Source organism: Bolinopsis microptera, chromosome 6 (assembly GCF_026151205.1).
Source record: "Bolinopsis microptera isolate Bmic1 chromosome 6, MBARI_Bmic_1.0, whole genome shotgun sequence".
In the NCBI taxonomy this organism is placed as follows: Eukaryota; Metazoa; Ctenophora; class Tentaculata; order Lobata; family Bolinopsidae; genus Bolinopsis; species Bolinopsis microptera.
Window position 1 is genome coordinate 2,709,457 of NC_087077.1, and position 22,698 is coordinate 2,732,154.

General features: G+C 39.8%; 2 protein-coding genes across 2 annotated transcripts; both read left to right on the top strand.

Moving 5' to 3' along the window:
- Positions 1-94: 94 nt before the first annotated feature.
- LOC134816391 (protein archease-like) lies at positions 95-1,432 on the top strand. The gene is made up of 2 exons (XM_063825220.1): positions 95-162; positions 304-1,432. Exons 1-2 carry the CDS (start codon positions 156-158, stop codon positions 966-968), a joined length of 672 nt encoding a protein of 223 aa, XP_063681290.1. The 5' UTR covers positions 95-155; the 3' UTR covers positions 969-1,432.
- A 149-nt stretch (positions 1,433-1,581) lies between these two features.
- Positions 1,582-3,740, top strand: LOC134816694 (trifunctional enzyme subunit beta, mitochondrial-like). The gene has a single exon (XM_063825651.1). It carries the CDS (start codon positions 1,604-1,606, stop codon positions 2,879-2,881), a length of 1,278 nt encoding a protein of 425 aa, XP_063681721.1. The 5' UTR covers positions 1,582-1,603; the 3' UTR covers positions 2,882-3,740.
- Positions 3,741-22,698: the final 18,958 nt, after the last annotated feature.

The window sequence follows — 22,698 nt, forward strand, 5'->3', positions numbered from 1 at the left end:
TACCCATCGTGGGTGGATCAATCCATGTTCTTTCTTAGTATCCTCTAAATTTGTACCGATACTCTATTCTTTATGTGTAATCAATAAGCATTTTTAAAACAATTTACCTTAGGAGATGTTAACTTGATTTGAACTAATTGGAAACAAAGATCAATATGGAAGGTAACAAATATACTCTCATTGGAGTAAACATATTTTCTTAACATCTTTACTTACTGTATGATTTCCAAAATGTGACTTATTTCCATCAACGTTTGGTTAAAATTAGCACAATATCTAATTATCATGCCAATTATTTTTCAGAGGAGGTGCGGTCAGAGAAAAGACGACACAAAACAAGCGAGTCAGATACCCCACCAGAATATAAGAAGCACGTAAATACCAACCCATCCCATCCATCAACCAACATCTCAGTTTCACATTTAGGGGACGAATGCGCGCCACCAACAGAAATAGCTGACAATGAGAACTCTGCAAACCGGCGGGCCCTTGAATCAGACGACCAGCTGCCGCACACTGGACCGGAGGACCCTAACCGACCCTCCCGCGGCTACGAATACTGTGATCACACCGCAGATATCCAGGTGCATTCCTGGGGAGTAAACCTCAAGGAGGCATTCGAGGAATGCTGCGTGGGAATGTTTGGGTATATTACAGATCTCACAACTGTTGAACCTAAAGATACCTTCACTTTGGAGGCTGAGGGGCATGACATGGACACCTTACTGTTCCATTTCTTAGATGAGTGGTTGTACGCGTTCAGTGCTGAACCTTACTTCACCCCTAACGAGATCAATATCCTTGAGTTTGACGAGGCGAATTTTAAAATAAAGTGTGAGGGGTACGGTGAGCCGTTTGATCTTCAGAAGCACCCCCAGGGGACGGAAGTGAAAGCTATAACTTATAGTGCTATGCAGATTAAACAACATGATAAGGGTTGCGAAGTGTACGTTATTGTGGATATTTAACATATTTAACATATTTAAGATATTTTTTAAGGTGGTGTTTTGTTAGCTCGGGACTTGGGTTAGCGACAGTTTTATGTTGTAGGTTTATAACCTACCAGGACGCGCGCCGAGTTGGACTCGTTGGAACAAATATTTTACGAGTATCACCCGTTAAGTTTTATGTAGCAGGCAGATTCAGAAGCACTGAAGCAGGTTATATTACCAGTCCACAAAATAAAATTACTTAATATCGTACATAAATTATACAGAAGTTCATTGCACTTTTTTATGTTACTGTATCTTGATTATTATTATTTGATAAATAATTACTATTTGTGGCGACTCGTTTCTTTCTTAGATGATTTTTATTATTTTACGCAGATTTTAGTGGACTTCACATGAATTGGTTGAATCAATTTTTAGAATTGTGTTGAAGTTTATTTCTGTAATTGTTTGTGATATATGCTAGTTTTACTTACATTTCTACAATCATCTGGTGTGGAAATCTTCTTCTTTCCTTTTTATGAATTATTGTCAATAAATAAGGTGATATGACAAAATCCAGTCAGATATTATTATAAACAACATTCTTTAATGGTAAATTTTTAATTATCTTAATTTTTTGATCTTTGTAGGGGTATAGGTAGTGCTATGAGATGGTATCGAAGGCGATGTTTATTGACGGTATCAGGACGCCGTTCCAACTCCCCCACACCGGTTACGCCAACATGACAGGCGCCGCCCTCCTCTCAGCCGCCATACGCCGCCTTCTCTCCCGAGTTAAAATAGACAAACTCGAAATCAACCACATGGTAGTTGGCAATGTTTTCCACGAAATAAAGAGCCCTAACATTGGGGCAGTATCCGCTGTGGCGTCAGGTATTAATGTGCCTTCTCATTCTCTATCCATGGCGTGCATTAGTGGGCAGGCTGCTCTGGCGAAGGGTATCGAGATGATAAACTCAGATTACGCTGAGGTAGTGTTAGTTGGCGGTGTTGAGTACCTCTCTGATTTACCTGTGTTAGTCAACGAAAAGGTACGGAAGACTTTCATAAAATGTAAGAACCCAGACTTGACCCGAAGACAGAAACTAGCTCTCCTCTCCAAAATCAGACCCCGTGACGCGGCCCCAGACTTCCTCAAAGTGGTCGAGTTCCAAACAAAAGAAACTTTCGTGCACAACGGCGACAAGATAGCTGCCCGGTTCGGTATCAGCAGGTGGGACCAGGACGAGTACGGCTACAGATCTCACCGCCTCTCTAAGAAAGCTGCAGTAGAGGAGAAGTTCCCCTTTATTTGTGCCGTACAACATTCTAAAACTAACGAAACTGTCAGTACAGACGGTACGCTGAGACGTTGGACTCGAGAGAAAATGAGCAAGAGACGGCCCGTACTGCGCGGCGGCTCTGTTACCATCGCTACTGCTAATCAACCCTGTGATGGGGCTGCTGTCTGCCTCCTCGCTTCAGAGCGCGCGGCTCAGCGCCTTAATATGTCCCCACGTGCGGAACTTTCTCCTGTGTTGTTCGCAGCTTGCTCCCCAAAAACAGACTTACTCATGGGTACCACTCACTCTCTTGCCAGACTCAAGTTAGAAAAAGGAGTAGACCTCGAGAAAGCTGATGTTTTAGAATTCTATGAAGGGTTCGGAGGTGAAGTTTTATCCCAACTCTCAGCTCTTTCAAGCACTAAGTACGCTCAAGACGTGTTCAGTCAGGACACATGTATAGCAGATCTTGATATTGATAAACTGAACCTGTGGGGTGGTACGATAGGACTAGGTCACCCGTTCGGAGCTACTGGTATCAGGTTGTTGTTGCACACTGTGGGGAGGCTGGAGGAAGAGGATGGGGAATTGGGGGTGGTGGCAGGGTGTGCTGGGGGCGGTCAGGGAGCCGCATTTACTGTTACCAGGATCAGACTGGGTGGATAAGAGTCTCTCTTGCTCGACAGTTGTGGAGCAAGAGGCCCTGATGTGGCCCTTTTATGTGAGCAGTGTGCCACAGGAGAACCATGATGATAACTGATTGATCGTCACCAAACGTTACCACGTGATTGGGTTATTTGTACATAAAATGATTTTGAAGTATTCGTAAACTGAATGTAAATATGAGTGTTGACTTTGTTATGAAGTGGATTCTGATGCAGTTCTTTTACCTTTACCTTTGCTTTGTCCTTTATACATGAGTAATTTGTGGGGTAGCTTGTTGTTTTGATTTTGATACTTTATGAGTAACTTATCCTTTATTATTACATTATGTAGGATCAGTAGTAGTATCGCTTATTCTGTGTCATATTTTTCTAGAGTTTAGACTACTAGACTATAGGAAAATTGCATTATTACCAAAGCGAATGATTAAACAGAGATTTAAACGGAGGTTTGTGTCAATAAATGACGGCTGTTCAAATTTGGTTGATTGGTTGAATAAGGATTTACAGGCTTTCCATACTAAATAACCCATTTATCTAACGAAAAGATTATGATATGGTAATGGTCCCAGTTTTATTACAATGTAATGTGAGATGTTAACTATTTCTGTTCAAAGAAAGTCATGATTAAGACCATGGCTAAGATATGGTATGTTTTTGAGGCTTAATGGCCAATGGTACCGTGGTGCCACTTTGCATTCTGGTCGCGAATTATAGGAGTTTGTTATTCGTGGCCTCTCTTAAACAATTTTTAATGTGTTAACTTGAGGAATTAAACTTTAAGGTTTTTATTTTCATCTCAAAACTTGTATCTCTGCTTTTATTCTACTTACAGTAGCAAATTAAACGAATTTGGATAATGGTTCAGTACAAAATTCTATGTAGGTTGTCTTTTAAAGTCAATCTAAAAGTATCCTCTGTGGCAAATACCTAAATTTGTTTTTTTGAAAGATGAGAAGAAAGTTTCTTCTAATCAAACCGAAATCATGTTTCATTATTCACACCGAAAATATCCCAGAATGATAGGACTTGAGACCCTGTATGATCGACTTCTTCTCGAACAATCTCCCCCTACCCTGCAATCAGACTTCCACGAGCTCTTCCTATCTGTGAAGAATTCTCCTTCTCACATCTCGTCTTTCAACTCTAAAATATTCTACTCGGCCCTGCTGTCGGATGAAACCTATCCTGTAGCTTTGTCGAAACTTCTGGCGAATGTTTGGCGCCAGTGTCATGGATTCACCGCTACATTGCCGATAAAACTGTCAGACTATTTGACTGCTGTCGGAGATTTTCAGCTGGAGAAATATTTCGTCGCCGAGCTTCGATCACTACCAGATGTTCTGTTTGAGGAAGTGTCCAACAGGATACTTCAGATAGTCATTAATAACAAAGCTTTCGTAAAACTAGTACCTCACATCTTAGAAGTTGACACTTTAAAGTGTAAGACAGGTATTGGTTCTGGTAATATTTCAATTAAATGTCTGGAACATGCCACCCAGCGGTTAGATTCACTAGACGAACCATCTGTAACTAAACTAGTCCAACATGTCTCCGAGATATCCTACATGGTTTGCTACACGGGCACAGGGACTGTTATCAGGACAACTTCGGAGACTTGCGACATCATCGACAAAGTTTCATCTCACGACACCGACATTTCCTCTGTTTTTGATCAGATTCACCCCTCGGACTCTGTCTTCGCGGAACTTCATACCGGATCAAAATCAACCTGCTGTCACTTCGAAGTGCTTACCAACCTTAACACCCACTTCACTCACCTTGCTCCGGTATATGACGCTGGTAGACTGTTCCTGGACAGTCTCTCCGTACACTGTGTCTGTGATGATGAACCAAATAAACTGATACACCTGTATTCTCTGAGCAAGTACCTGCTGTCCGACCAACTGTCACGTGCTCTCTACACACCGGAACATGTAGAGTATTTGGAGAACCTGGTGGAGAGTGTTCCTGAAGAGAGCTTGGAGATTATAGTGTCTTCTCCCATCTACAAAGCTCTCAATTTTGACCCGATTACTGCGGAATGGAGAGAGTTAGTCACCCAAGTCCGGAATGGGTTGTCAAAATCAAACGAGAGTTTTGATGTTATGATGAACACCACTGATTTAGAGTTCAATATGATAGAAGATTGTATCAGTCTAGTGAATGTTTTGAATACTTCTCAACTTGCTTTAATGTTCTCGAGGACTCTTGGGGCTAACAATTCCATTATCCCCTTGCAACAGAAAATACTTATCGTACGGAACATTATTGACACTATAAAGAAGTCTTCTGTGAAGAACCTCTCAAGTTTTAGTAAATCTCTGTACAACGATTGTGGGTTTTCTTTCTCTCAACTCGACCAGTTTTCTCCTGAAACCAAAGATGTTATACTCGGAGATAATGGAAATATGACTAAAACGATCAACCAGCTGGGCAGCAAAGGGGCTGGAAAGTGGAAAGAAAAACTTTACCACTCACTCCTAACTTATTTCACTTTAATGCCAGACGAACTATTAAGAAGTTTGATCGGTCAGGCTACTCGCAACAAAGCTTTGTCTTCCTCGGTGGCTGTATTTCTGAAAGATTCGTTACCTTTTACTCTAAATCCATTGATACCTACTTCAGAAGTCGTGTTCCTTTCCCTTAAAACAGAGTTTCAACTCCTCAAGACGCTGAAGGAGGTTAAACAGTTTGATGGGTTCATTGAGACCCTCAAACCGCTCGTTTCCCATCAAACAATCCTTAAATTGCTTCTTCTACCGCTCATAAAATCTTGCCAGGACAACCAATTCACCACTCTAACCTGGCTGCAGCTATACCTCCAACGGGAACCATTCTACAACTTCTCTCTTTTCTATGAGCTGGTTAGAATCTGGGCTACCCCAGATCTAGACGGGAACTGTTCAGAGCTGCTTGACGATGGAGACATCCTGGACGATCTCAGCGCTCAGATCATGGATTACCCTAAAGAAGCGTACTTGATGCTGAAGATGGTGACTCAAGGGTGGGGTTGGAAGGCGGGTTTGAGGTTCGCATCAATAATGGAAGAGCCCGAAAATCAAGCTCCCAAAGATGGTTGGAGATTTGGATTTGAGTGTTCATGTTTTGATGGACTGTTTAGGTTTTGTAGAGGGTGACTTCAGGGACGAGAGAGGTGAACCGTCAGCTTCTATTGCTCTGTGTCTCCTACAGCTTGCCAAATATTCCAGTTCATCTCTTAAGTTTAAACTCTCTAATCTAAACCAATCTTCTATTACTGATTCTGTTTTCACACAGTTCAGCAAAATCTCTACGCGATCACTTAAAGAATGGGAAAATGTTTATAGATTCTTGGACGAATGCTTCAGCGAAGAAACTCTAAATCTTACCCATTTTCTCGTGAACAGAGGAGAGATATCTGATCTAACAGCGGCTATCAAAAAATCTGCAGATGTATGTAATGGAATTGAACTAAATTATCTTCCTTACTTCACTAATGACGTGCTCACTTTCATTGTTTTATCGGCTGTGTCTGGAAACACCACAGCGCTTCGCTGGTTTGGCAAGGTCTGTGAAACATTTAACAACTCCAATCCTGGGCCTGAAACTGATCCTGATGAGAACTTTGTAGTACAGACTATTCACGTCAGTGTTTCCCAAGATGAACCTACAGATAACATCAAAAAAGCTGAAAGAGAAAACATCGACCAGATCCTTTATCTTCGTGTGCGTTTTGTTGAAGGTGCTTCAATCACAGTCGCTTGAGACCCTCCTCCTAAGCATGGCTCCGCACGTCAACATTACTTCGGGTGATGCGAAGAAAGCTTTGGCTTTACTACCAGCGTCTCTACAGAGCACTTTATCCATTAAGAGAGTCCCCGTAGTGTAGTGCGACACACATCCCAGTGTCTTAAGATTTAAGATGGTTTCCTCTAATGAATAGATATTTGACATATTCTTTTGGTTTTAATTTTCAACGATGTATTGATATTCATTTTAAGGATAAAAACTCTTGACTTTTATTTCATTTTATTTAAATTTTTGTTTAATAATATTCAATTTAATAAAATTATGATAAATTGCTCGTTTTACTTATCACTATCAAATCTACTCAATCTAGTTTCTCATTCAAGTCGGTAGAAAAGTAGAAATTAAACTCTGGTATACAATATACATTTTCATAAAAGTCAAACTTGGTATATATTATCATCAGTGCTGCTTGATCACGAAATATTGATAAAATGTCGCATTTAAGAGACTGTAAAATAAAATGAGCACTTTGAAATGAAAATAAAGAATATAAATATATCCATTATGAATTAAGAGGCGTGAGATTAAAAAAATTCAAACTCTACTCTCCCTTAATTATTGGTTACCTCTCAATAAATCTGGATTTTGGTGGGGATTGAAAGATATTTTTCCTGAGACGTGACTGGTACTGGTAGTGGTAGCAGCGATTAATCATTAATAAATCGAATAAGCTTCCATAAATATAAAGATATTTTTCCTGATACGTGACTGGCATTAATAAATCGAATCAGCTTCCTTCATTGACCAATTTAATCCCAGAAGCACTGTCAAGTGTCAAAACAAATATGTCTCACCTCCAACCTCCCATCCTAATCCAGATCATATTAAAAAAATAATATTTGTGTACGATAACATTTACTGGGCCGCGCTCAGCCTGTCATTCCGCCGATGATTATGAACATAAATATAAATATAATACTAATATACATATAATAGCCTGAGGTCCCCAGGTGAGATAACATTAGAAAATAATTGCGATATTATGACGAAAAAACGTTCCAAAGGGCGAAGTCTATCGGTGTCTTGAAAAAGAAGTAGGAAATGAACTCCATTTATAAAATATAATCGCGAAAAATAACATTTTGAACACCGACAAGTCCGACATGGTCCATAAAACATGGCCAATGGGCAAATTCATTGTTTATACTCCAGTTTATCGTTCAAAAAGTAAGGAATTCATATTCCTTTTATTCCTATCCTAAAATCAGTCTACAGTTGGAAGAGTTTGATATTCTGTCGTTCTAGCCAACTATCGATATCTGAAAGAAGTAGAGCTCTGTAAATGAAATACCAAAGTAATGTCATGTAGAATTTGTGAGTAAATTCTTCTTTCCGATCTATTTGCAGAGGAAATTAAGCTTAATATAAAGTTGACCACTTCTTAACAAGATATGATATTATGAGTTAAGAGTCACAACAGTTGTTCTAACACTAACAGCAACAGGAGAAAATAGGTTTGAAAAACTTAATAATCTATTGCATACATTTTCTTAAGCTGTGACTATCGAATATTACGTGAGCAGGAGCAATGACGGATCTTCTGGTGGTTTTGTTGGTTCAGTATTCATGCGCTGCACAGAAATCTGATGGAAAATGTCATAAGTAAATTTTAGTGCAAAATGATGTATCGTTATTTAAAGAATGCCCGTTGATTTATCGAAGATGTCAGATGTTTGCTTCATCTGCCCCAATCCATAATTACGAAACCATGGTCAAGATTAAGAATCACTTATTTAAAATTTTGTTACCTGGAAGTCAAGATAGAGACAGGATTAATTAAAAGGTTCTCCTTTTTTCCCGTCAGAGCTTTTGTAGTTCATGATTACCATTTACAATTTTCTATTTATTAATTGTATCTTGCATTTTTCTTAAGCATGATACAATTAACATTGTAAATTATTTTAATAACGATTTTAGGCGATAAAAAAACATAATTGTGAGTAATCTAGATAATAATTAAATGTTAAAGCAACATCGTGAACAAAAAACATTCCCATGAGTTTTGCTGCACGATATCACACCTTAATTAATGAACTTAATAACTAATAAACTATTTAAATAATAACTTTGTTATACATGTTGGGAAACGTATAGTTTTGTTGGGGACCCCGACCATTTCTGGAAACAACTGACCTATTTTCTTTAATCTGATATTAATTGGTTGTGTTTGTACCTGGTTGTGTTTGTACCTGTTTTTACACAACCAGAGTTGGTGAGACAGCTAGTCAGATTCAGCCCCCCGTTCTGACAGGTCGCTTTCATTTCAATCTTGTTACAGTCTCGGTTAGTGTGCTTTCTCTTGCATTTTAGTTGGACAGTCTCGCCGTGCTTCACTGGTAGTTCAGGTTCCGTAATTGACAGGTTCTTCCATGAAGGATCCATTACGGTGCACTTCGCTGAGAAAATATTGAAAATGTTTATATACACTACTATAGTCATAGATAAATCCTTTAAAATGATTTGTGAATACATTAAAACATTTTTTAAGAAGTAGTCGAGGATCAGGAATTTTACTTCAAATATGAAATAAGCGAATATTTGTTGTTTTCACCTTTACAAGATGGTTCCGGGTCAGCTTCAAACTGAGAATCGTTCAAACAAGTCACCGTATTGTTGCCCACAATATCATGGTCCGGTTCTACACACTTTACTGTCAGCACTGTCCCCGGTATCACCGGAAACTTCGTTACAGTGGTCATGTTATTCCACGTTGGATCCAATGCCGTTACAATGTACTAGAATTTAACATAACACGATTCTGGGGTGAACAAAAATTGAATTAAATAGCATAAATTAAATTATTAAAAAATCTTTTGCATCAATTAAAACGACACCACAGTCACTTCTTGGCGCCATTTTGCATTTCATTGGCAGAAGAAAAACATAAGGTAAGCTGCAACGAACATAACTATTTCTGAAGTAAAGGTTGTCGTTTTACCTGCTGGTGGTTTGGGTAATTTTATTCGGCAATAACCCGTTTCATCCGTCGGTCTGCTGGTCCAGATTGTCTTTTTATCTGGTAAAATGGACGGCCAGGGCTGGCAGAAATCATTTTCGACGTTAGTAGCTTGCTTCCAACTATCATCCTCACTAAAGTTTGCTTCTGACCAGTCCTCGTGATGTGCATTTGAGCATTTCCAATAATTATCAGTTTGAGATTCTATGACGTCCTCACCAGCAGCGTCTTGAACTTTTACCTTGATGCCATAAGGTCCACCGGTGTTTTTACATTTTATTCCTACAACGACAGTGGACGCAAGGATCTGTCTAGGTACTACGCATACGTATTTCCCGATGATAAATTACGTATTTCAAATTAAGTTGCAGTAACGCGCGAACATCTATATATGAATATTACATTACAGTATATGGAATCGTGGCCTAATTGGTTAATACGCTAGCTCCATATCAGCAGATTGCGAGTTCGAGACTCGGATAGGATCATTCTTTCCCATACTTTTTGGCAATTATGAATAACTAATGAATAACTAAAAATACCTTTGTAATATAACTAGCAAGGTGAAATGAAATCGTCATCCGGCCGAAAAATTTATTATAGCCGTTTTAAAAGTCTATTATAGCCGTTTTTTCTTTCCAGGCTGGATTCCTAGTCACTTTTTAAACTTATGCCACTGGGAAGTCCGTGTTAATCCGGTAACCGGTTTCAAAATTCAAGCAAGAGAGACTTGTGATCTTAGTCTGCGAATATTGTAATAGATAAAAATGCACTGGAACTGGGTCTCGGTTGAAAGTCTATTCCTCGAGGGAGGCATAACTGCTTTATAACCTGAGAAGCTCTGCTCTGCAGCAGACCGACTGATTGGTTGCAGTTCAGCATAAGAATAGCAAGTCGCTGCAGCGTTTTCATTCGAGCACCGTGAAGTCTCCAAAACGACTGTCAGTATTGCTATATTAATATACCACTGGGCCAGCGACGCACGCGCAAATATCACTAATCTGTAATCACGTATTTCAAAAGAGATAATAATAATAATAGGATTATGGCCACATAGCCATCTCGACAAAACTTGAAACCCAACTGCACTCTACGCTATTGCAGTTCGCACAATATTTTCAAAAAGAAAAATGTTCCTATCCGGAACATGTAATGATTAATTATTTTAAGGACGTTAACATGTAGTTCTGAATTTATTAATCAAGATACATTGATTCCTCGGTATTTAGCAATCAATGGGTTATTAGACATGAAATATGCATATGAATCATGCTCACATGTATTTATTTTTGACATCAAGGTTTCGCTGAGATCCCAGAAGTGACCCTTTGACGATGCTCCACTCGCTATCAGTTCATTTTTATAACATTGAAGTCGAGCTTTGAATGCGTCTACTGAACTGGCTTCTTTAACCGAACTTGGTACTTTGTTCCAGTAATTGGCAACCCGGTTACTGAGGACCTGATTTCCTCTTTTATCTTTTAGGATCTTGGTACCACTACGTGATATCCTGAAAAGATCTTGTCCATAGTCCACTTTACTCGTCGTTATTTTAAAGGTTTCAATAAGATCACCCCTCATACGGCGCTCCAGTAGTGTTGTTAACTGGAGGATTCTCAGTCTCTCGTCGTATGGTAGGATACCAATCCCGTCGATTATTCGTGTAAATTCTCTTTGAACATCTTCTATCTTCTTAATAGTCCTCCAGTTTCCGTGCTCTGCTGGTAGATTCCACACTTGCACAGCGTATTCGATGTGAGGTCGAACTAGAGTTCGGTAGACATTTAGCATAACAAATTTGTTACGGCAGATCAAGCTTCGTTTGATCCAGCCTATAACAGACTTTGCTTTTTTCACGGACTTATCTATATGGTCACTCCAGTCCAGGTTTCTGGTAGTTAGAACTCCAAGATCCTTTTCTGACTTCACTTGGGGGAGGCATTCCCCATTCATGAAGTACTCATGCATTGGATTGTTACGCCCAATATGTAGAACCTTACACTTGCCATCCTTCACATTGAATCTTAGGAGCCATTCCTTCTCCCACGCATTGAGTTTCAGTATATCATCTTGTGCAACACTGTGCTTAGCTGTGCTCGTTACTAGCTTAAGATCGTCAGCAAAGAGTGATACGAAGCTCTCAATTCCATCAGGGAGATCATTTATGAAGAGCAGGAAGAGCAGGGGGCCCAGCACGGTTCCTTGAGGGACCCCGGATGTTACAGCAAAGACTCTAGAAAATGATGATCCAACCCTGACGCGAAATGTTCTTCCTGTTAGAAAGTCTTCCACGACTGCAAGGGTGTTGCCAGATATTCCAAAGGATTGCAATTTTCTCAGCAATCGTTTGTGTGGTACAGAATCGAAAGCCTTCTGAAAATCGAGATACAGTATATCAGCTGACCCGTCCTTCTCTAGTATCTCACTGACAATGTCCATACATTCCAGGAGGTTCGAGACGCAGGATCTTTTTGGTAGGAAACCGTGTTGTTCATTCACAATCATGGGGGATACGTGAGCTAGAATATGGTTTCTTAAAAACCTCTCAAAGATCTTGGAAAGAACACACGTTAGGCTAATAGGGCGATAGTTGCTGGCTTGGGATTTATCCCCCTTTTTATGCAATGCAGTGACATTTGCTTGCTTCCAGATTTCGGGAATCTTTCCGTCGTTGTAGCATTTTTGGAACAGTGCTGTGACTGAATCAGCAAACTGTTTGTTTTCGGCTAGTGTTTTCAAAAGCTTGGGGTGTATATCATCAGGTCCAACGGATTTCCAGATGTTAACTTTACGAAGTTGATCTTGAACTTCACTTGTATTGAATTTCAGGTCAGGAATCGTCTCCTTTGCGCTGTCTCCGGGTAGTGGGTCAGGTATTGAGGCCTGATCCTCCTTTACAAACGTGCTCTCAAAGAAAATCCCAAGTTGGTTAGCCATATCATGTGCTGAGTGGAGTTCATCCCCACTAGCATCTCTGATTCCAGATATTGCAGCCTTAATCTTGCGCTTGGAGTTCATATAGCTGTAGAAAGCTTTTGGATTTATTTTTAGCTGGGCTGCTGCTTTATTCTCATAGCATATCATGAGCTGCTGTTGCTTCTTCTCGTAAGCACCCTGCTGATGTAGTGCATGATTCAGGTTTTTTGATGTCGGGTCGCTTTCAAAAATAGACCACAGTTTTTCTTTTAGCTTCCGTGCCTTGATTTGACATGGTTTGTCCCAGACCGATCGTGATTTTATTGTACCTGCACGATTTATCCTCAATTTGACGACTGGAACAGCTTCAGCAATGGTGTTGGCATTGGCCTGAATCAGATTCCAGTGCTCTTCAATAGTCAAGTCATGATTAGCACTCCATTGCAGCGGCCCTGCTGTATCAATGATTAGGTCTTTGTTTGCTTTTGACCAATTCTTCTTCTGTTGAGTCACATATTCATCATGGTTAGCAATTGACCACTTACTGATAATTCCCACATGGTCTGATTTTCCCAGCGGTGCGGTTATTTGAACTTCCTGAAATATGGCGGGGTCTGAAGTCATAACATTGTCAAGAGTTGACGATTGCACTGTTGTTAAAACCTTCCTTCTGCGAGTTTTAACATCGTCTCCGATAACCCAACTGAGATCATGTTTTGCGAAAAAGTCAAGATAACACTGTTGAATCAGGAATTTTTGATTAATTGTATTATTCGGACATTTAACTACACCTAAATCCCACACAACATCAGGAAGATTGAAATCTCCCATCATGATCAGTTCGGTATTAGGGGCTAGATTTTCAATCGCTACGGACAGATTAGATAACATAGATTGACACTTATCGATTGTTAATGAAGGGGATCGGTATATAACAAATAACGCAATATCAATACAATCAGAATTTAGCATGACACATATGCAATCAGGTACATTTATTGTTACATTGTGAGATTGGATAGAATCATGCACATATATACAAGAACCACCACCTTTCCCCGTTAATCGATCTACTCTATACAGCCTAAAGTTCGCTAATGCTACCTCTGCATCATACACATCTGCACTGAACATTGTTTCTGTAATTCCCAAAACCTTGCAGTCGCTGGATTCGGCTACAATTTGCAGTTCACTGATTTTATTCTTCAAGTCATTTGCATTTGAATAAAAAACTTTCAGAAAATGACTAGCATTGTTTCTTAGTTTAGAGTTATAACTAGAGACAGCTAACCGGTCGCAACGTTGTCGGAGTTTTCCGATTCCGTACCACCTGTCAATAGTCCCTTGAAATCACTGTTCTTCGTCCGCTCCCGTCTTCTTTGCCGCGCCTCGTAGTTCGCTCTTCTTTCAGCCTGGGATAAGTCTGGATTTATCCAGTAGTCCTCACCATCCTTGAAAACCTTGCAGCCATTTCCGTACTTGTGCTTGCTACGGGCAAGATCTGGTGTCGCAAGCACAACAACAAGGGGTCGTGGCTTTGTTCTTTCCTTATTAGAGCCAGACCCGAGAGGGGGACCAGCTCTGTAGCAGCGTTCTATCTGGTCGATTGTGACATCTAGAACCATGGCAGCTATAAGCTTGTCGGCTGCGATCCTGTCCTTTATCTCTGTTAGTGAGCTCTCGGGAACAGTAGTGATCACGACGTTCCTGATACCCTTCTCTTTGTCGAACACATCAGCTTCCTGTCGAGCTGTGGTCTGAGATACAATCTCAGACTGGCTTTCCTTAAGCGCAGAGGCTAAACTGTTCTCGAAACATTTCTTCGTCTCGCGGCCAATAATACTTTCTGTATTCTTCACAACGTCAGCAAATGTTTTTGTCATTTTGTCTGTTTTGACTATCGTGGAGACAGTTTCGGTCATAATCTCTTTCAGGTGATCTTTAACGGCCTGCTTCACTTCTTTCTTCATATCTATACCTGATACATCGAGATCTTGCTTCCAGTTTTCCAAAACAGTCTTGACTTCACCAACAACGTCACTATAGGTCCCAATTAGCGTGTCTGCTCGGGCATTCAAGCTTTCGTTTTCCGTTTGTAACTCTCTGATTTTGAGCTGAAAATCCTTGATCTCAGCCGATACTCGCACATTCTCCTTTACAATGTAAGTGTATGATGTAGCACCCTTATCAGTGATAACAGGCAGAATGCTTGTCTTCATGAGGTTGAAAATCTTCAGCTTTGAATTATCAAACGCCTTTTGACTGTCTTCCTTCGATCTGTTGCTTTTATTTATAGTCGGGAAACTATCCAATATATCGACAATTTCATTGTAGGCCGTCTTCGCCTTGGCTATATGGTCGGGCATCAAGTTACAAGTACAAGGGGTGCAGTACTGTTAGTGTTAAAACGAAGAGAGAGAAATTTGACGCAAAACAAAAACAGATTTTCAGAATGAGAGATACGCGCGTATTTTGAGAAATTTTACCATCAAAGAATTTAAGCGCCAAATTTTGCCTATTTCACGTATTTCTTAGAATTTTTGAATACGGCGTATTTACAGGCGATTTTTTGACGTATTTACCATCGATGTTTTGGACATTACCAGTAATTTATGTTTGAAATTACTTGAACTTGAAGTTAAACATAAAATGTAAACTAAGGAAATTTGTGGAATGGAGTTCATTTAACAATAACCATAATCTACATGTATCGTTTGTATATTATGTAGATAATTTCAAAGTCAACATAATTAAGGGGAGAAGGCAACCCTGAGGGGCACAATGATAAGTATTCCTGACAAGATAGTGGAGGTAACTTAGTTATCAGAGTCTAATATCAAAGTAAGTACCAAGTTACCGTTACCTAGTAACCAAGTTACCGAAAGTTTTGCTTCCGCACTGCTAGGACAGTTCACTGCACTACTAGGATATTTCACTGCACTGCTAGGATAGTTCACTGCACTGCTAGGACAGTTCACTGCCCTGCTAGGAAAGTTCACTGCACTGCTAGGACAGTTCACTGCACTGCTAGAACAGTTCACTGCCCTGCTAGGACAGTTCACTGCACTGCTAGGACAGTTCACTGCACTGCTAGGACAGTTCACTGCACTGCTAGGACAGTTCACTGCACTGCTAGGACAGTTCACTGCACTGCTAGGACTCTTGCTTCAGGGTTCAGGCCCAACTGGGTTTTCTAAATACTCATAATAGCTCACTCATTTAACTGTAAATTCGTATAAATTGGATTGTTTTTTGTGCCGATATGATATGATTTTTGAGCTCCTGGGCCTGGTTTTGAAAATAGGGGTCGTTCACATATTACGTAATCAGCCGACGAGGAGGGGTAGAGAGATCGCATGTTTGTACAAAGCTGCTTAACGGTGGACATGTCTGATTCCATTCGAATTAAAATGTATACATAGTTGAAGAAGTATTGAAATATAAATCTACTGTCGAAATTTACGTCGTGCACTTTCTTTTAAAAATCAGAACTCAGAACTCAGAGGAAACATTTTTAAATGAGTACTGCGACTTATTAAATTATTGCTACAGATCCGTAAATTATTGCTACAGATCCGTAAATTACTGCTACAAATCCGTAAATTATTGCAACAAATCCGTAAATTATTGCTGCAATGTTTTGGCATTGCTCTGTACAAATAATCATTAAGTTGCATAACAACATATTATGTATAACAACGTAGTCTATCTGAACTCACACAAAAAAAACCCAAAGCAATCGTGATTGTCCGAACAAATAAGTCTTTCAGTTTGAAGTTTGTCCGTAAAGTTCAAATATCCTCCAAAGCTTGCTCAGAGTCTCTTCCACTTATATCTTCGATGGTATTGTGCATACTGTTCCACCTACTGCTTACCCATTTAGTAGATAACCACTGGGAGACTTTGGGGCCGAAAACTGATCCGGCCCCCAAAGAGGAGTCAGATCACGTCACCAATTAGTGACGTATAATTAGTGATGTGATCCATCTGTAGAATTTAATTGGCCCAGAAATAGGCTAGATACTGGGTAGAGTTCACATGTCAATTCTGTACAACATAGCTGTTCATTAAGAAGTAAACATGATCTGACTGCTCGACTCGTAGAGTCTGGCAGCCATAACCACTGGGAGACTTTGGGGCCGAAAACTGATCCGGCCCCCAAAGAGGAGTCAGATCACGTCACCAATTAGTGACGTATAATTAGTGATGTGATCCATCTGTAGAATTTAATTGGCCCAGAAATAGGCTAGATACTGGGTAGAGTTCACATGTCAATTCTGTACAACATAGCTGTTCATTAAGAAGTAAACATGATCTGACTGCTCGACTCGTAGATCACATAAGGGACGGGAGCTCTTGCTAAAGGGGGGTTCTCGTATCAAGGGATGTGAGACGTACGTGTCAAAGGCTTGCAAGGGGAGTGAGCCGATCTAGTGTTCTAGGTATAAATATTGGGTGATAGAAGGTAGTAGTATCGCATTTAATTCTATCAACAGTCATGCCTACCTTCTCCAAGTTCCTCAACGGTTTCAGAGGATGTAAACAGGTGCTTGATTCTGACGGATATATCTACAGCCGCAAGAAAAATGATGACACCGTCCTCTCCTCTGCTTGGCGTTGCCAGAAGAACAAATCCCTTAAATGTCCTGCCAAGTGCTATCTCGCTCTCACAGACAACAATCTTTCCCTTGGAAGTAAACCACACAACCACGATTCAGATCTGGCTACCCCACAGAGACTCGAACTCCTTACAACGCTCAAGAGGAAGGCTGCAGAACAACCCCTGTCGGCGACTCAGAACCTGATATCAGAAGTCCTTGCTGATGCTTCAACAGAAGTAAACCAGACGCTACCTAATATGGAATCCCTTGGAAAAGTCGTCCAACGAGCCAGAGCTTCTGCCTCCGGATCTGCCCAACATACCGAGTCGAAGACTTCTCTTGAATTCGTTCTTCCTCCCAGCTGCACATCTACGAGAAGAGACGAACCATTTATCCTCTTTGATGGGAAGACTGACCGAGATGTGAGAATCATAGCCTTCGCCACCAACAGGAACCTTCACACCCTCGCAGAATACAACAATTGGATTGCTGACGGGACATTTTATGTCGCTCCGAAGATATTTCCCCAAAGTTACACCATACATTCGGTGATAGAAAACAAATGTCTACCATTAGTTTATATTTTGACTGGTGATAAGAAAGGAGACACCTATAGTTATGTTTTGAGTGTGATTAAGTATTTCTTTGACCAGAATTGTCCAACTGACACTGGTACTGTTCTTATAGATTTTGAGAAAGCTGTCAGTCTGTTCAGAAGAACATCAGCAAAAAATTTAAAGTTTGATATTTTAAGGATAAGATTTTTGCGAGAGCCGCAAGGCTGGTTGCTTTTTTAGCTTTTGTCCCAATAGCTGATGTTGAGGAGGCTTTCTTTGAAATAACTTTCTACATCCAATCTAACTATCCTGACATGGTGGAGGGGTTTCAACATGAGGTTTCAAAACCCGAGTGAATCGCCCAAAGCCCTCTGTTCAAAAATATTTTCGTGCTATCAAGGAGCAACAGGTTGTTACAGATTACCATCTGGATCGGCTTGCTGTTGGAAAGACTCCTTCCAAAAAGAAGAGGATTTCCAGCAGTATTCTGTACGACCTTTGTTCCTTCTACACGACATACCCAACAAAGATTGAGTACTTGTTCGCTGTTGCGAAATACTTTGGTAATAATATTGAGTAATTTGTTGTATTCTGAAGTATTATATTATTAATCGATTTAACATTTTATAACCAGCCAATACATTGTCTCAATTTAAAACATGTTCACTTCTTAATTTGTAGCTTCTGTGTGCAGAGTTGTCATATGAACTTTACCCCAGATCTAGCCCATTTCTAGGTCAATTATATTCAATCCATGGATCACATCACTAATTATACGCCACAAGCTTCAAGCTTGCATGTTAATTACTTGATGACGTATATGGTGGATCATATCACTTCGGCCCCAAAGTCTGGCAGCCTAGATAACGAGATCTTCTGTTTGATTTGATCATTGTACCGAGGCATCCGAATCAGGTATAAGCACGGGTTGAGTGCAGCATTCAGGAATACTGGAAAACAAAGCATCATCAAGTATCCGTACCACTTCGTATCATCAATGAATTGTTTCACTATTTCTGAGTGTAAGTTCTTTAATCTCACATTAGAAAAGAGCAGTTGCACAATAGTTGGGGTGTTGCACGCCAGAAATATGGCTGTGAAGAGTGCTATTGTAGTGGAAACCTGTCTTGATCTTTTCTCTGCATCAATGTTGGAGGTTGGTGCCGCCTTCTTTCTCATCAGAGCCACAATACCAACAATAAAACTTACAAAAACTGCTATTGACGGCACAGCGAACTCTGTGTCGAAAGTGGTATAGTAAAAATTTGTTGCCCAAGAAGGACTTTTATCCGTGAACGACAATACGCATGCTGATACCAGTTGCAGATATACCGGTTTAACCCAGCCTTGGGCTAAAAATATTATATCAGTGAAAATTAAGAAAGCAACGTAACCCCCAATAACAAACGCCACTAGCTTAGTTTTGATTCGAATGAATCTGTGTGGTGAGACAATAGCGATGGTCCTCGTTACACTCAAAACAGCAACCAGGAAAATGGACAGTCTCACCGAAAATAATACTGTCATGAGATAGGTTGAACACAATGCGGGGATTCCACAGAGCATAGGCTTCCTGTTGTTCAGAAGAGATGTTAACACAGGGAGAGATGAGATACTGGTAATGATATCTACAACAGCTATTGTGATGTAAAGTTTATCTGGGAGGGTTTTCAGTTTGTTTGACCAGAAGAACCGCAAAGCTGATATGTTTCCCGCGAGCGAAACAACAAGAATTATTATCAGAAGAGCTCCAATTATCTTATCGGCTGTTTCGGACTGCTGCAATACCATTTCTACTCCTGATATTTGAAGTTTTAGGCAGGGATCGACCGGGGACGAAATTTAGCCGGGGCCGGGGCCGGGACCAAGTTGAATCAGCCGGGGCAGGGATTAACCGGGATTTTGAAATGTTGCCAAGGCCGGGGCCGGGGCCGGGATCGGCTAAAATATGCCGGGGCCGGGGCTGGGGCCGGGATTTTTTAATCTAATTTTGAACATTTTTGTAAGTTTCCGGAAACTCGTATCAATGTAAGCTAGCTTCAAGGTCAACCTAGAAGGCAGCTACACAATGTTAAGTATAATTACAATGATGTCAAGTCCTCGTATTTAGATTTTTCACTCGATCTCATGTTACCGAAAATTTTGTGTTTAATTTAAGTCTAAAAATCAAGATAGATTCTGATAATCTATCGGTTTAAATTGAGGCAGAAAATACGAGAAATCCCGGCAAAAATTGACAAAAAACAGCCGGGGCCGGGGCCGGGATTGGTGGCCTCTGGCCGGGGCCGGGACCGGGATTTTTAAAATTATTTTGCCGGGGAAAAAACACAAATCCCGGCCGTATCCGGGGCCGGGGCCGGGATCCCGGTCGATCACTGGTTTTAGGTAATTTTGATAAAAAGAATAGTGGATCAGACTTTTAAAAGACGACTCAAATTATTACCAACTCAAAGAGGCATTTGGAGTTATGGATAGATTTGGCTATTGAACATAGTTTGAAAAGAAAGTTCGACAATTTTGTGATTGATCGAACAAAAGATTTAAATCATATTAGGAAAATATCTCATTCACTTGATAAACATCTTCTGATCGTTTCGGTTTGATTATAATTACTCCATGTTCATAGTTACTTCATGAACTCATGCACAACGACTGTGCAAACACAAAATACAACACCACCGTCTGAAATTCTTAAGCTCCAGATAATCTAAATTCAATCCAAACAGCAATAAAACACAAGTGTCTAGACTCTAGGTTTTATTGATTTAGGAAATTACTCACAACGTAGTGAATTACTGCGATAAAAGTTGAAAAACAAAAATGTTACTGAGTATACTGAACAGTATTAGTTTAACTATTGGCTATTGCACTGAGTCCAGACATAGCGAAACCTTTTAAAAATCATAAGGGCAGATGATTTCTGATCCATAAGAAGTACCTTATTTATGAGTAAGAACAAGCAAGTAGTAGTGAATAGTCGCACATGTGGACTGTGGTATTAAGCCCGTTGTCATAGGATCCGAGCTAGTCAGGACCAGAATCTAAAGTCCCAAACCGTACCCGAATAGTCGTATCCTCGGAGCCAGATGTTACAGAATCAGACAACTCTCGTCACAACTGATAATATGTGCGATTAAATTTTAAATGTAGTACAAACTGATAACAAAGCAATCACAGAAAAAGGAATGCTACTATAATGATCTTAGCACATGCACTTGCAGCACCTGCGCGTTACTTTGCTGTAAATGTGAAAGAGTTTAATATTTTTATCTATTATCCAGTTTTCCATTAGTCTACTTCTAGTCTGACACTCTCACAGTCACACTCACAGACAATGACATACATACCACACAGGAAATAACGTCTGAATTATAATAGTGATAGAACATGAAAATGTAACCGTTGTGTGAACACATTAACAAAACTTCAGAGAGTGTAAGAAATTCAGCTTTCTGAACCTCACGAGGTCGTACGCATGGGGTCGCTTAAAAAGTTAATGGTTACCTGGGGACCCCAGGCTTAATGTTCATTGATGATGCGGCGGAATTACAGGCTGTGTGCCACCCATTAACTTAGACGATGCTAATGACTATGAATAAGCTTTATAATAGAATTATACGTTTGGTATTGTCATGATAATACCAATACCATTAGAGCATTAGCATTTAGCATCATCATGACATCAATAATCTAAATCATCATGAGTCATGCCATTAATATTACGATAAATCAACGATTTTGCTTGTCCCTTTGAAGCAAGAACCCTCTGTTTACGATGCTCAAGTAACAAAATTTAAAATATACATGACAAACATCTTGGTATCACTGATAGTGATATGGATGCGTGGTTTGCAGTAGGACCTGTTTCACGAAATATTACGTGATATCAATTATACTTACACAGCTACTTTTAATCGGTCTCCTATAAATAGTTGTTAGCCGTCATTGTTATGGAGACATTTCAAAAATGTACAACATAGTTGGTTCGTGTGTCATTTTTTTTCGGGAAAAGTGCGTGAAGTGCGTTCTCCGGAGGCACATTAACACAATTAAAACAACAGATCATAAAATATTAGCAAGAAATTAAAAACAAAGGTTATGAAAAACAGTTACTTTCCATACTAGAAAGATATCTTTAAACACTATTGTGTGAACTGCAATCGAGTTGAGTGCAGTTCGGTTGAGTCTTGTAGAGATGGCTATGTGGCCATTTAATCTTTATTATCATTTGTTATTATTTATTATTATTATCTTGTCATGTAATTACTGCAGGGCGGCGCTCAGCCTAGGTCATTCCGCCGAATCTCTATTGTTTATGAACATTATAGCCTGGGGTCCCCTGCAGGTAAGTTATGTAAATATATTCTAACAATAAGCTTCCACTTGAGTCTTGTAGAGATGGCTATGTGGCCATAATCTTTATTATCATTTGTTATTATTTATTATTATTATCTTGTCATGTAATTACTGGGCGGCGCTCAGCCTAGGTCATTCCGCCGAATCTCTATTGTTTATGAACATTATAGCCTGGGGTCCCCTGCAGGTAAGTTATGTAAATACATTCTAACAATAAGCTTCCACTATTTTTATAGTCTCCTTAGATCAGTTAATAAGAGATGGACTTTCATGGTGACAGTATTAGTGTAAATGTACACTGTATAGTGTAAACCAAATATTACTACTAGTAAGTAGTAGTATGGTAGCCTAAGATTATTTTTTAAAAAGTGTTATTATTCAATATATTGAATATCTTCTAAAAAGTAAAAACGGTATTTATTCGTACGTATTTTTGACTTGTTTCGTGCGTTAAGTGCGTGAGGTTTTAAAAGTGCGTTAAGTGCGTAGGAACCAACTATGGTGTACATTATTGAACATTGGGATAAGCTTTCCAGACAAATTGTCAATACTGTTGTTTCATTATCAAAAGATCAACGAGTACTGAGCCACAATGTTTTTGGCCTTTATCATTTACAATGCTTATTTCTTATGCCACTTTCTA